Source organism: Ursus maritimus, unplaced genomic scaffold (assembly GCF_017311325.1).
Source record: "Ursus maritimus isolate PB19 unplaced genomic scaffold, ASM1731132v1 scaffold_24, whole genome shotgun sequence".
NCBI lineage: Eukaryota > Metazoa > Chordata > Mammalia > Carnivora > Ursidae > Ursus > Ursus maritimus.
In genome coordinates this window covers 36416199-36427547 of record NW_024424897.1, presented here as the reverse complement: position 1 = coordinate 36427547, position 11349 = coordinate 36416199, and the positions used below count along the sequence as shown (strand labels likewise).

At 50.1% G+C, this 11349-nt stretch overlaps 2 protein-coding genes across 3 annotated transcripts in view; one reads left to right on the top strand and one right to left on the bottom strand.

Moving 5' to 3' along the window:
• The window catches only part of MMP28 (matrix metallopeptidase 28), a 28956-nt gene extending 28051 nt beyond the window's left edge, over positions 1 to 905 (bottom strand). The window contains exon 1 of the mRNA XM_040640981.1: positions 566 to 905. Within this exon, the coding sequence (XP_040496915.1) occupies positions 566 to 676 (111 nt within the window). The 5' untranslated portion in view covers positions 677 to 905. The remainder of the gene's footprint in view (positions 1 to 565) is intronic.
• Positions 906 to 11104: 10199 nt separating this feature from the next.
• The window catches only part of TAF15 (TATA-box binding protein associated factor 15), a 27485-nt gene continuing 27240 nt past the window's right edge, over positions 11105 to 11349 (top strand). For both annotated transcript variants that reach the window (XM_040640978.1, XM_040640977.1), the window contains exon 1: positions 11105 to 11216. In XM_040640978.1, the coding sequence (XP_040496912.1) occupies positions 11210 to 11216 (7 nt within the window). In that variant the 5' untranslated portion in view covers positions 11105 to 11209. The remainder of the gene's footprint in view (positions 11217 to 11349) is intronic.

Genomic DNA, 11349 nt, shown 5'->3' with positions numbered 1-11349 from the left:
AAAGAAAGAAAGAAAGAAAGAAAGAAAGAAAGAAAGAAAGAAAAAGAAAGAGAAAGAAACAAACTAGTCCCGAGCTTGGACGCTGCCTTGCTCAAACTGGTCAGTGGCAGCGCCAGCCAGTGCTGTCTCCTGTGTCCGGGCCAGTCAGTGGTACCCTCTCCACCTCACTAATCTAGGGGGCTCCGCAGCCTCTGGGAAGGCTCGGGGCATCCGATGAATGAACTGCCAAGTCTCCGTAGCCTAGGCGGTGAGGGACCGTAGGTCTGTGCCAAACTGGGGTGCGGGGGCTACCTCTCTCAGCTGTTTCTCGCCTGCCTCATCTTGTCGCTCCCTCCTTCCCCCCTCCTCCCCCCCACCCCCGTCCGGGAAAATCAATGTAGATCCGCGTGCCTGTGTGGTCCCAGCTCTGGCACCGGGAAGAATGCTCCCCAGGCTCTTTGTGTGCGGACAGAGAGAGGGTAACGCAGATTGCCAGCTCAGATGAGACGGCTGGGTGGCCTGACTGCGAAGTTCTGGAGGGTCTTCTAGCACGCGGCCCCCTCTCCGCCCCGCACGCATCCTTTACCTCCGCCTCCCTGCGCAGCTCCTGGCCTCCGCGCTCGGAGAGCTGGGCGTCCAGGCCGCCCCACAGCAGCAGCGGCAGGGCGCGCAGCAGGAGGCCGACACGCGCCGCCATCTCGCCGCCGCTCCCGCCACCGGGCACGGGCGCGTGGCGAGCCCCTGAGCGCCGGGCTGCCAGAGGCAGTCAGCGGCTCCCGGAACCCCGCGGATGCTCCAGCTCTGCGCCGCCTCTCCGCGGAGCGGGAAGGGCCTGGGGGCTCGCGCGTGCCCCCGCTCCGTGCGCAGGGCCGCCCCTCTGGCGCTTCGCCGGGAGCCGGCCCGAGGTGGTGCAGCTGCCGCAGTGCCTGCCCGTGGGTCGCCGGCCCCGGGACCGGGAAGGCCAGGGAGGAAGGGAGGGAGGAGGGGCGGGGGCCGGGCACTCCGGCCCCACCCACTCCGCTCCGCCGCTGGAACGCGCCGCTGTCCCGGAGCCTCTTCCGCAGGCTCCACAGCCTGGCCCGGTGCCCGCCGCCGCCCTGCCCACCGTTCTCTCGCTAGCTACCTCCAGCTGATCCGCATCTCACCGGGGAGGGCGAGGGAAGAAGGGTCTTCTGGAGATTGTAGCTACCTAAGACTTCGATCAAGGAGGGTCACATTATTTCAGCCAGGCTGGCAAGGGGTGAGGCCCGGGGCTATGAGAGGAGCCCTGGGCTGGGGTTAGCAGAACGGGGTTTGAGCTCCAGATCTGCTTCTTTGCTAGCCGTGTGAATCCTGCCTCTATTACCTGCTGGCTGTGTGGTCTTGGGCAAGTCACTCACCCTCTCTGAACGTATTTTTCCCATCAGTAAATGTCGATAATAAGAATATCAGTATCATGTGGTTGTAGCAAGCATTTAATGAGAGAGTAATATCTGTAAGTAACCGAGCACTGTACCGGACATCTACCTGACATCGTGCAGTATGCAATTAATAAGTGGTAGGCTGTGGCTTAGTGACTTCTGGCAAAGGATTTAACTACTTCGAGCGTCAGTTTCCTCATCAATAAAACGAGAGCAATAATATTTAGTTCCCAGAGTTGCATGGAGATTAAAAGGGAAACTGAGCGTAAAATGCTTGGCTTTCTGTATTCCACACAGTCCGTAGTAAAGGTGGAGTGAAACGATTTACGTGAGAGCCTTCGCTTAAGTCGCACCGAGCAAAAGTCAACTGTTTTCATTATCTGCCTTAGTCACTGCGAACAGGGTGCTGACTCTCTTCAGGTCTCAATTTGCGGATCTGTGAAATGCAAATAGCACAACGATACCGACCTCTGGGGGACGGTTGTGGGGATTCCATGAGTTGATACGTGTAAAGTAACTTGGAATGTCTAAAGTGCTAAGCAAATGTATTGCAGTGTTCTTTTCCTAAGGCTTAGAGCCTCAGTAGCACACAGGTTTTTGTGTTATTTCAAGGAAGGTGCCACTCTGGTGGAGGAATTTTTAAAAAGGCACCTCTTTTAGGTGGACTGACTTAGAGGCCGCCGGGGCGAGCTAATTGGCTCTAGGCCCCGCCCACCTCCAAGCCAACCAATGAAAAAGGGGCACTCCTCCTGGGCGAACCAATTAGAAACAGGCGCACCTCTGCGCAGGCCAGTGAATAAAGGGCGGCCTTCGCCATCGCGTTGCCTCGGCCCCTGCTGTGGGCATAGAGTTGTAATGGATTCATAAGCCCATCCATGCCCCTTCGCCGCCGCCCTGGTGCACATCCGTAAAGAGCGTCCTTGCCTGGGACGGAGGCCCAGAGATGGTGGCCAAGGCCTGGCCTTTCCCCTCAGAGAGCTTTCAGTCTAGCGGGGCCGACTGGAACGAAGGTTCTCAGCGAAGGACAGAACTGTGACATGGCTACCTGCGGTGAGCTTAGAGGAGGGAGATTCTGAAGGCGAGTGGGGTCGCGTTGCTAGATTTAGCAAATAAAAATACAGGATGTCCTGCTAAATCTGAGTTCCAGATTAAAGACAAATAATTTTTTAGTATAAGTATGTGCCAATGCAACATTTGGGACACACTTATCCTAAAAAATCATTCACCGTTAATCCGAAATTCAAGTTTAATTTGGCGGACTCTATTTTTATTTAGCAAGGGGGGAGAGAGAGAGAGAGAGAGAGAGAGTGAGTTGCCTGAAGGTTGTGGGTATGATGTGGTATATGCTGTCCTTGACCAATAGGTGGATTTTTTTAAGGTTTTTATTTAAATTCCAGTTAGTTGGGGCGCCTGGGTGGCACAGCGGTTAAGCGTCTGCCTTCGGCTCAGGGCGTGATCCCAACGTTATGGGATCGAGCCCCACATCAGGCTCCTCCGCTATGAGCCTGCTTCTTCCTCTCCCACTCCCCCTGCTTGTGTTCGCTCTCTCGCTGGCTGTTTCTATCTCTGTCGAATAAATAAATAAAATCTTAAAAAAAAAATAAATTCCAGTTAGTTAACATACAGTGTAATATTAGTTTCAGTGTACAATAGTGATTCAATACTTCCATACAACACCCGGTGTTCATCATAACAAGTGCACTTCTGAATCCCCATCACTTATGTCACCCATTCCCCCACCCACCTTCCCTCTGGTGACCATCAGTTTGTTCTCTACAGTTAAAAGTCTGTTTCTTGGTTTGCCTCTCTCTTTTTTCCCCTTTGCTTTTTCATTTTGTTTCTTAAATTCTACATGAGTGAAACCATATGGTATTAGTCTTTCTCTGACTGAGTTATTTTGCTTAGCATAATACTTTCTAGCTCCATCCATGTCATTACAAATGGCAAGATTTCATTTTTTATGGCTGAATAATATTCCTATATATATAGGAATATATGTATGTATATATATCATATGTATATCATCTTCTTTATCCATTCATCAATCAATGGGCACTTGGGCTGTTTCCATAATTTGGCTATTGTGGATAATGTTGCTGTAAGTGTTGGGGTTCCTGTATCCCTTTGACTGAGTATTGTATTCTTTGGGTAAATACCTAGTAGTGCAATTGCTGGATCATAGGATAGTTCTATTTTTAACTTTCTGAGGAACCTCCATACTGTTTTCCAGAGTGGCTGCAACAGTTTGCATTCCCACCAACAGTGCAAGAGGGTTCCCCTTTCTCCACATCAGTAGGTGGATTTTGAAAGGCCAGATACAACTCTGTATCTATCTAGGCAGGGAGCTCTGAGGAGCACCAGTTGGCAAGGACACTGTTGGCCAAGCTGGAGTCAATCCCAGATTCGCCAGTTCTCTCTCCAGGCAGAAATTCTCCATCCCTCTCTCCAGCATATGCCAGAGGGTGTCCATTTCAGCTGCACTGGGAGGAGAAGGGAGGGCAGGAAGCAGTGTTTCCCTCGAGGGCTGAGTGACTGGGAGGATTGAGCCACTCAGAGAGCTGACCCTGCCTTTCTCTGCATCCCACATTAGCTATGGCCCCTGGACCTGGAAAATTAGCACCACTTTTGTGTTTGAACATTGACTTCCTCTGTTTTCCTTTTGTATTCTTGGTTAGATTATTTCATCCGATCCTTACCTGTCCCACTTCACCTCTGTTTGTGGTCACTTGGAGATACCAAGAATTTGCACTTGGAAGTGCCTGCAAGAATTTATGCAGAACAGAGCTTCCTTTGCCCACACATTCATCCTGGGCTTCAACCATGCTTTGGCATAGGATGTCTCCATTTCCCAGAAAGACAGCATGTCTCCATGGTTAGAACCTGGAAAGCAAGAGTTTCATTTCCCTTCTGCCTCCAGAGCTTATTCATAAGTCCCAGAGCACCAAATTCTGTGATCTTCTTGAGGAATCCAGGAGCCTCTGCAGCTCCACAATTGACTTGCTGTATGTTTTCACTTTCCAGGACACATCCTGAGCCAAGTCACTTTGGATGGGGTGGGGGAGGATGGCCTGCCATCTGAGAGGGGCACTGAGGAAGGAAGGAAGATGAGAAAGGCAGGGTAGTTTACTGGAAGAAGCTCAGTCCACAGCAAGGGCATCGGAAGAATGATAGGTTTGGGGGGAGATTGGCTTTGGATCCCACATCCCAAACCATCCTGGATGACAAGTCCCCATGTTAATCCAATACCATTATTTCCTCCTGTGGTGGAAGTGGGGGTGGGAATGGGAATGAGGAGTTGGAACAAATAATAGTGGTTAATGCTTGCTGAGAAATTAACATGTGCTATGTATGTGCTGTGTGCTTTACAGAAATCATGTCATTGAATCTTCGCAGCTTCCCTACGAGAAAGCTACTATTATAAGCATCCTTATTTTAAAGACGAAGAAACTGAGGCACAGAGAGATTATATCATTTGTCCAAGGTCACAAATCTGGTAATGGGGCCAGATTTCAAACCCAGATAGTATAACTCCAGATCTTGAGCTCTTAAACTCTATGCTATCTCGGCTCAAGTCAAAAGATCCCTGGAACACCTGCACTGAATCACCTGGAAGCACTTAAAAAAGATTCAGATTCCTGAGCTCTACTCCAGACCTACTAAGTCACTAAATACTAGACACCAATGTTCAAGGGGAAGATAGGAGGGCTAGGTTTTCTAAGGGTCTGGCTCTCTCCTTCCCTCCCTCCCTATCTTGGCTGAGCAAGCTCCTGATCCAGCTAGGCTGGCAGTCCTCTCCATTACTCCTCTTCAAAAAGAGCTGCTTCCCCTCCCTCTCTCTCCGCACTGGGGCTCAGTTCGAATCCACAGTGCCTCCCAGCTCTCCCAGAGTGGACAGGGCTTGGGCACGTTGCATTCTCCAGGGGAATGGCTGGCAGCTGCCTGGGCCATTCCTTCTTCTCTGACAGAAGGCGACAGCTGGTCAGTGAGTCGTCTTCCTGACCAGGACCCCTTGAATCAGGCAGGATGTATGGACCTGGACAAGGCCCTTTCTGGGCCTCAGTTTCTCTCTTCATAATATGAAAAACAATTAGCTTTGTCTCTGCCCCTTCCTCCTTCCAGGAAGTGTGCAGAGCACAAAGTAGATTTTATCAGAAGGAATTCTGGGCTCTGGAGAAAGGCACTAACAGAGTGACCAACCTCCCCAAAACACAATAATAGGAATAAGAAGAAGAATGAGGACATGGGATTAGCTTGGGAGCCCTGAAGAGGAGATGTTCCCCAGAGTTTCGAGGAGGTTAGCTGTGACAATTGGGGTTCGTTATTGAGTATAACCTCTGCATTTTTAGCTGTGATTCATTTTTAGAAGCCCTGAGTCTTTAGCAACCACTTCTGCCTCTGGAAGAGAAATCTCCTCTCTCTAACACTTGGGTATGTGCTCTCATTAGACTGGGTCACCTTGCCAAGTCTACCTGCCCATCTGCCTCCCTGTATGTACACACATGCACATACTCATAGGGGACTGGAAAAGGCAAGAAATTTGGAGGGAGACAGACCTGGGTTTGAACCTGGATTTTTTCTAACTCTATTATCCCTTGCAAGTCCACTAACTTCTCTGAGTTTCTGCCACCTTAAAATAGGACAACAATAAGTCCTGCCTTTTCTGTTACCCCGATTTGCTATAGGGCGCCAGCTAGACAATTATCCACTGTTAAATCCTATCAAGTGCTAGATAGTGCACAGACACAAGCTTACATGCTTGTATTCTTTGTGCAGGTTCACACTGGGGGATGCTTATATCCAGACAACATACACAAGCCTGCCCTGGGACAATCACACGAGCACCTCCTTGCCAGGCAATAAATGCTCTCTGGCTCAGAGCAGCCACATCTCTCCTAATCCTCGTCACTATTTGCAGGGCGATAGCCTCTTCTGGTTTGTTTTTTACTCACAGCAGGACCCAGGGGACTTGCAAGGAGCACAATAAAAGCCTAGCCAATCTGGCACTGTGCCCCACTTCCCTTCCACATAAAGGCTGTCTAACCGCCAGGCATCTGGCTTGAAAGGCTGGCCAGGACCTGCTCAGCATCTGCTGCTTTGCTTAAAAGACCTGCTAACAGGAAAGTGTCTGGTTCCTTTCCACCCCAAACAGGAAGTGCCTGCCACTGTCCAGAGGATGGGGTAGCTGGTCATTTACAAGGAACAGACTCCTGCCTCACAGAGCCTCAGGGAAATCTTCGTGGGAGGCTTGCTCTCTAGGAAGGCTGGAGAAGCAGGGCTCTGGGGACACTTCCTGGGGTGGGGGTGGGAGGGTGGTGATGATGGCTAGGACTGCTTACCAGCCTGTGACACCTGGCACAGAGCAGGCTGTCAGTCTTTGAGCAATTCTCCTCGAACACTTACTCCGAGCCTTGTGGGAGATGTAGGAAAGTCCTAGAGAAGGTCTTTGAGCTTGAGAAGTTTACAGAAGTCATGCCATTTCCCCCCTTATTTATTCATTCATTAATTACAAGCTTCCCTCCCCTGCCCCTTTTTTAGTGCCTACTGTTTCTGGCACTGTGTGAGGCACTGCAGAGTTCAGAGGGGGAACTAGACAACCCAACTAGAGAATAAATCAGCCTCTAATGGCTGGGGTCTGGTTTTGACTCTGGTGGGAGCAATAGCCTCCCTGCCCCCTATGGTCCATTCTCAAGACAGCAGCCAGAGCAACCCCAGTAATACAGGTCAGATCCTATCGTGGCTCTGCTAAGTGGCTCCCTCTCCCGGCTTCCCTTCTCACTCTAAGAAAGTTCACCGTCCTTCCAGGGCCCTACAAAGCCCTACACACCCGTGGTGGAAGGGTTGGGAAGCCAAACAATGGAGGGAGGCAACTCAGAGCTTTTCAACAGCAAGAAGATTCTACTTCTTGCTCTACTGAAGGAAGAAGGGAGGGTTGAAGGAAGGAAGGATTACAGGATCCCAGGAGCCAGGGTCACAGATAGAAAGGATCTCTGGAGAAGACAGCTGCTGCCTGAGACACTGCTGGTGGCAGAGAAGGAGGGGGAGACATAACCCTGGCTCCTTCCTTTCTCCTACCATCTGATTTTCCACCAAGTTGCCCATTGGCTGATTCTAGCTGGAAGCTATCCGCCGAGGGAATCTCTGAAACTGGAAAGTAGCTTGCAGGGGGTGGGGGTGGGGGGTGCGTAGCTCTCCAAGTGAGGACTCGAAGAATGGATCAAGGAAAACAGGCCCAGTACTAAGACCTTCCCAGGTACCTTCTGCTAAAGCTGATGTGTAAAACGTACCTGTTGTCTTCCCTAACTGCGCAGAGTGAGGCCAGGATAGTGGATGTAGAGGGAGCAGGATCTCGTAGCATGAAGAACGGCTGGGTGAAGATTGAAGTCAGTTCCAAATAATCATCCCCAGGCAAAAGCCTGGAAGACAGTGGGGCACAGGACTCAATCTGTGAGTCAGTTCTTGGTAGAGAAGGGCCCTTGGGAAGAAGCCCCAGAACAACACAGACTTGGGAGGAGTTCTCTGTTTCATGTTTGAGAGAGCAGGGACACTGTAAAAAGAACCTTGGGTTGGTCCAAAGGCCTGCATGTGAGCTCTGCTTCTGTCCCTAATTAGCTGTGTGAATCTGGTAAAGAGATTCACTTCCTTGAGCTCCAGTGTTCTTATCTACAAAATGTGGACAACTGCAATGCCTGTTTCACGGGGCTGTCCGGAGTTTTAAAATAAATAATAAATACAAAAAAACCTAAATGTCACTCCTTTGGTTAGATTCCTCAGAAGTTCCGCACTGTTTTTTTTTTTAAGGATTTTATTTTATTTTATTATTTTATTTTTTTAGAAAGATTTTATTCATTTATTTGAGAGAGAGAGTGTGTGAGCGAGAGAACACAAGCAGGGGAATGCAGCAGAGGGAGAGGGAGAAGCAGACTTCCCATCGAGCAGGGAGCCCGACTTGGGGCTCATCCCTCAATGACCTGAGCCTAGGGCAGCCATTTAACCCACTGAGCCACCCAGGTGCCTCAAGGATTTTATTTTTAAAGTAATCTCTATACCCAACGTGGGGCTCGAGCTCACCCCCCCAAGATCAAGAGTCACATGCTCTTTGGATGGAGCCAGCCAGACACTCCTTCCCTATTGTTTTTGATTTAGTATCCAAACTCCTCTGCCAGGCACACAAGGCTCTTCAAGATGTGTACTTCTTTCTGTGTACTTCTTTCACTCATCATTTATCACCACTGTCCACCCCTGCATGTCCACAGACCAGCAGAACTACTTGCAATTTCCGGCACTTTGCTCTCTTGTAGTCTTTGCAAATACAGCCCCTTTTGTTTTTTTTTTAAAGATTTTATTTATTTATTTGACAGAGACAGCCAGCGAGAGAGGGAACACAAGCAGGGGGAGTGGGAGAGGAAGAAGCAGGCTCCCAGCAGAGGAGCCTGATGTGGGGCTCGATCCCATAACGCCAGGATCATGCCCTGAGCCGAAGGCAGACGCTTAACGACTGTGCCACCCAGGCGCCCCATATACAGCCCTCTCTGCCTGGAGCATGCTGTTCCTGATATACATCCCTGGCCTAATTCCTGTTCTTTCATCGAAATTAAGTTTAGGAGGCATCTCCTTCAGGAAGCCTTCCTTAATACCCCATCCACTCTTCATGTGGGCTAGGTGCTCTTACTCTGTTTTCAGAGCACCCTCTGCATTCTCCAATTCTAGCACATTCAGTAGTTATTCGAATTAAAGGTTTGTACTGTCCCTTTTATGGGACTGCAGTTCCTGGAGGGCAGGGGCCATCGTGTTTCCTACTTCTCCACCTCCAGGCCTTTCCAGAGCCTGACATCGAGTAGATCTCAGGAAATGGCAATTAAGTGAAGAATGCATGCATGTATGAAAGAATGAATTGATGGTACAAACTTAAGGGGGCAATGATGAGCAACACTTTTTGTATTTCCCTCTTAAAAAGAACACCCAATTGTAAAAATTAAAATTAAAAAAGAGGAAGAACAATCTAGAATTTTCCCCCATCCCTAACCCAATTCTCTCCTGTGATTGCACATGCCCATCATCTCCTCCTCTGGGTTGCCTTCCTCAATGTACATGCTGATCGGCTGAATCATTTTTAGTCATGAAGGAATTTTTATTCCTTTAACTTTGCTTGTTTGGACTTATCCAGAGAGCTCCGTGACCCTCGATATCTAGAGTTGAGTGTACAGGTACTGGTAGTATAATGAAGAGTGATGACCTCATGTCTTTTTTCTGACCTGAAGGTGTTAATTCTGAACTTATCTTTCTACCTCCATCCCAACTTGCTCCTCCTCCTGTTCCCTACCACAGGGAATGATACCACCATCTGACTACTCCTCTAAGGGAGGAAACTCAGAATACACCTCTCACTGTCCCTTAGCTCCTCCCTCCCAAATTGGTCACCTGATCTTGCTCAGTCTACCGCAGAAGTATTTCGGAGGTCTGGTCACTTCACCTCCACAGCTACAACTTAAGTCCAGGCTACTGTGATCTCTCAGCAGAATGATTTCGTCGGCCACTGAATTGGTCTCCCTGCTTTTAGGCACCCCTCATCTCCATACATTCTTCATACTGCAGCCTGAAAATGCAAATGTGACCTTCCTTTAAAATCCTCTGGCTTCCCAGTGCCCTCAAGATAAAGCACAAATCCTAATGCACTGTGTTTTACAAGATATGAATTATTTAGCTCTCTACTTTTCTGGCCTCATCTACAGTTCTCCCCTGGAGGGTAAACTCCAAACATACAGAATTACTTGTTTTACAACTAGTCGAAAGCCCTTTACCTCACTTGGTCAACTTCTGCTCAACGGCTCTGGCTTGACTCAGATGTTGCGTTGCCGTCGGGGAATATGTCCTTGTGTGCTCTCCGAGCTTTCACAGCCTCATTTTATACTCTAGCGCTCCAGCCCCCACTAGGCAGTGCAGCATAATGGTTAAACCCACAGGCGATGGTGCCTGGTTACTAGGATTCGAATTCCACATTGGCCATTTACTAGTTGTGCGACCTAGGGCAAGATCACGCCCGTAACGTCGGGATAATATTTCATCAGTGTGTTGTGAGAATTAAATGAGATGATGTAAGGTGCCTGATAATTAGAGTTGGCCATTACGACAGCACTGAAAACTAAAGCTCGACCTCCCATCTACTGTATTCTCAAGGCCAGGTTTGTGTGTGGTTTCGTTTTAATGCACACGTTTGTTTCAGTATCACCTCGTAGTCTGTGTTTTACTTGACAAGGTAGTTAGACCGGGAGGCGATCACGACTTTCCGTCCCGGAGCTCGGCGACACCCAACGCCCCCAGGTGGCTCCAGCTGCCTGCAACCAAAGCTGAGCGAACTAGGGCATACCACTCGAAATTTTAGGGGAAGAAAGCTTTTTCTAACCAAATAGTCTGTGTTTCTAAGGCCTCCCCTCTTTTCCTTTCTAACCTCGAATTCTGTCACACGCGATAAAAGTCAGGAACAGGACTGTAATTGGGACGGAGAAAGGAGGGTCGGCTTCCTCCCCCATGCTAATGGCGGCATTGGTACTTTCTCTTCTCGATTCCCTCTCAATATTGGTACCGTCCGCGGAGGGGAGAACAGAGAGGGTTTCCGAAGTCCTCAGGGTTCAGAGGCTCGTACTCGTACAGAACCACCCCTCGCGCCTTGGCGCGGTGGTACCGCCCACTGTCCTCTGATTGGCTGCCGAGGCCCCGCAGTCGGGCACAGCCCGCCGCGCCGCCCTCAGTACAGCTCCGGCCGCCGCGCCGCTTGGCTCTCGTATTCCTTGTTCTCGGCGGGCTCTGGGGGCTCCGCGCTGCGGCCGTTAGTCATGTCGGGTAGGTGACTCCTTCAGCGAGCAGCGGCAGCGGCGAGAAGGGGCCTGGCGGGGTTGGGCCGTCTTCCCGCCCACCGGAGGGCCCCGAGGGAGAGCCTCCGGCCCTGAGGGAGGCTTGGGGTGGGGGGGGGGGG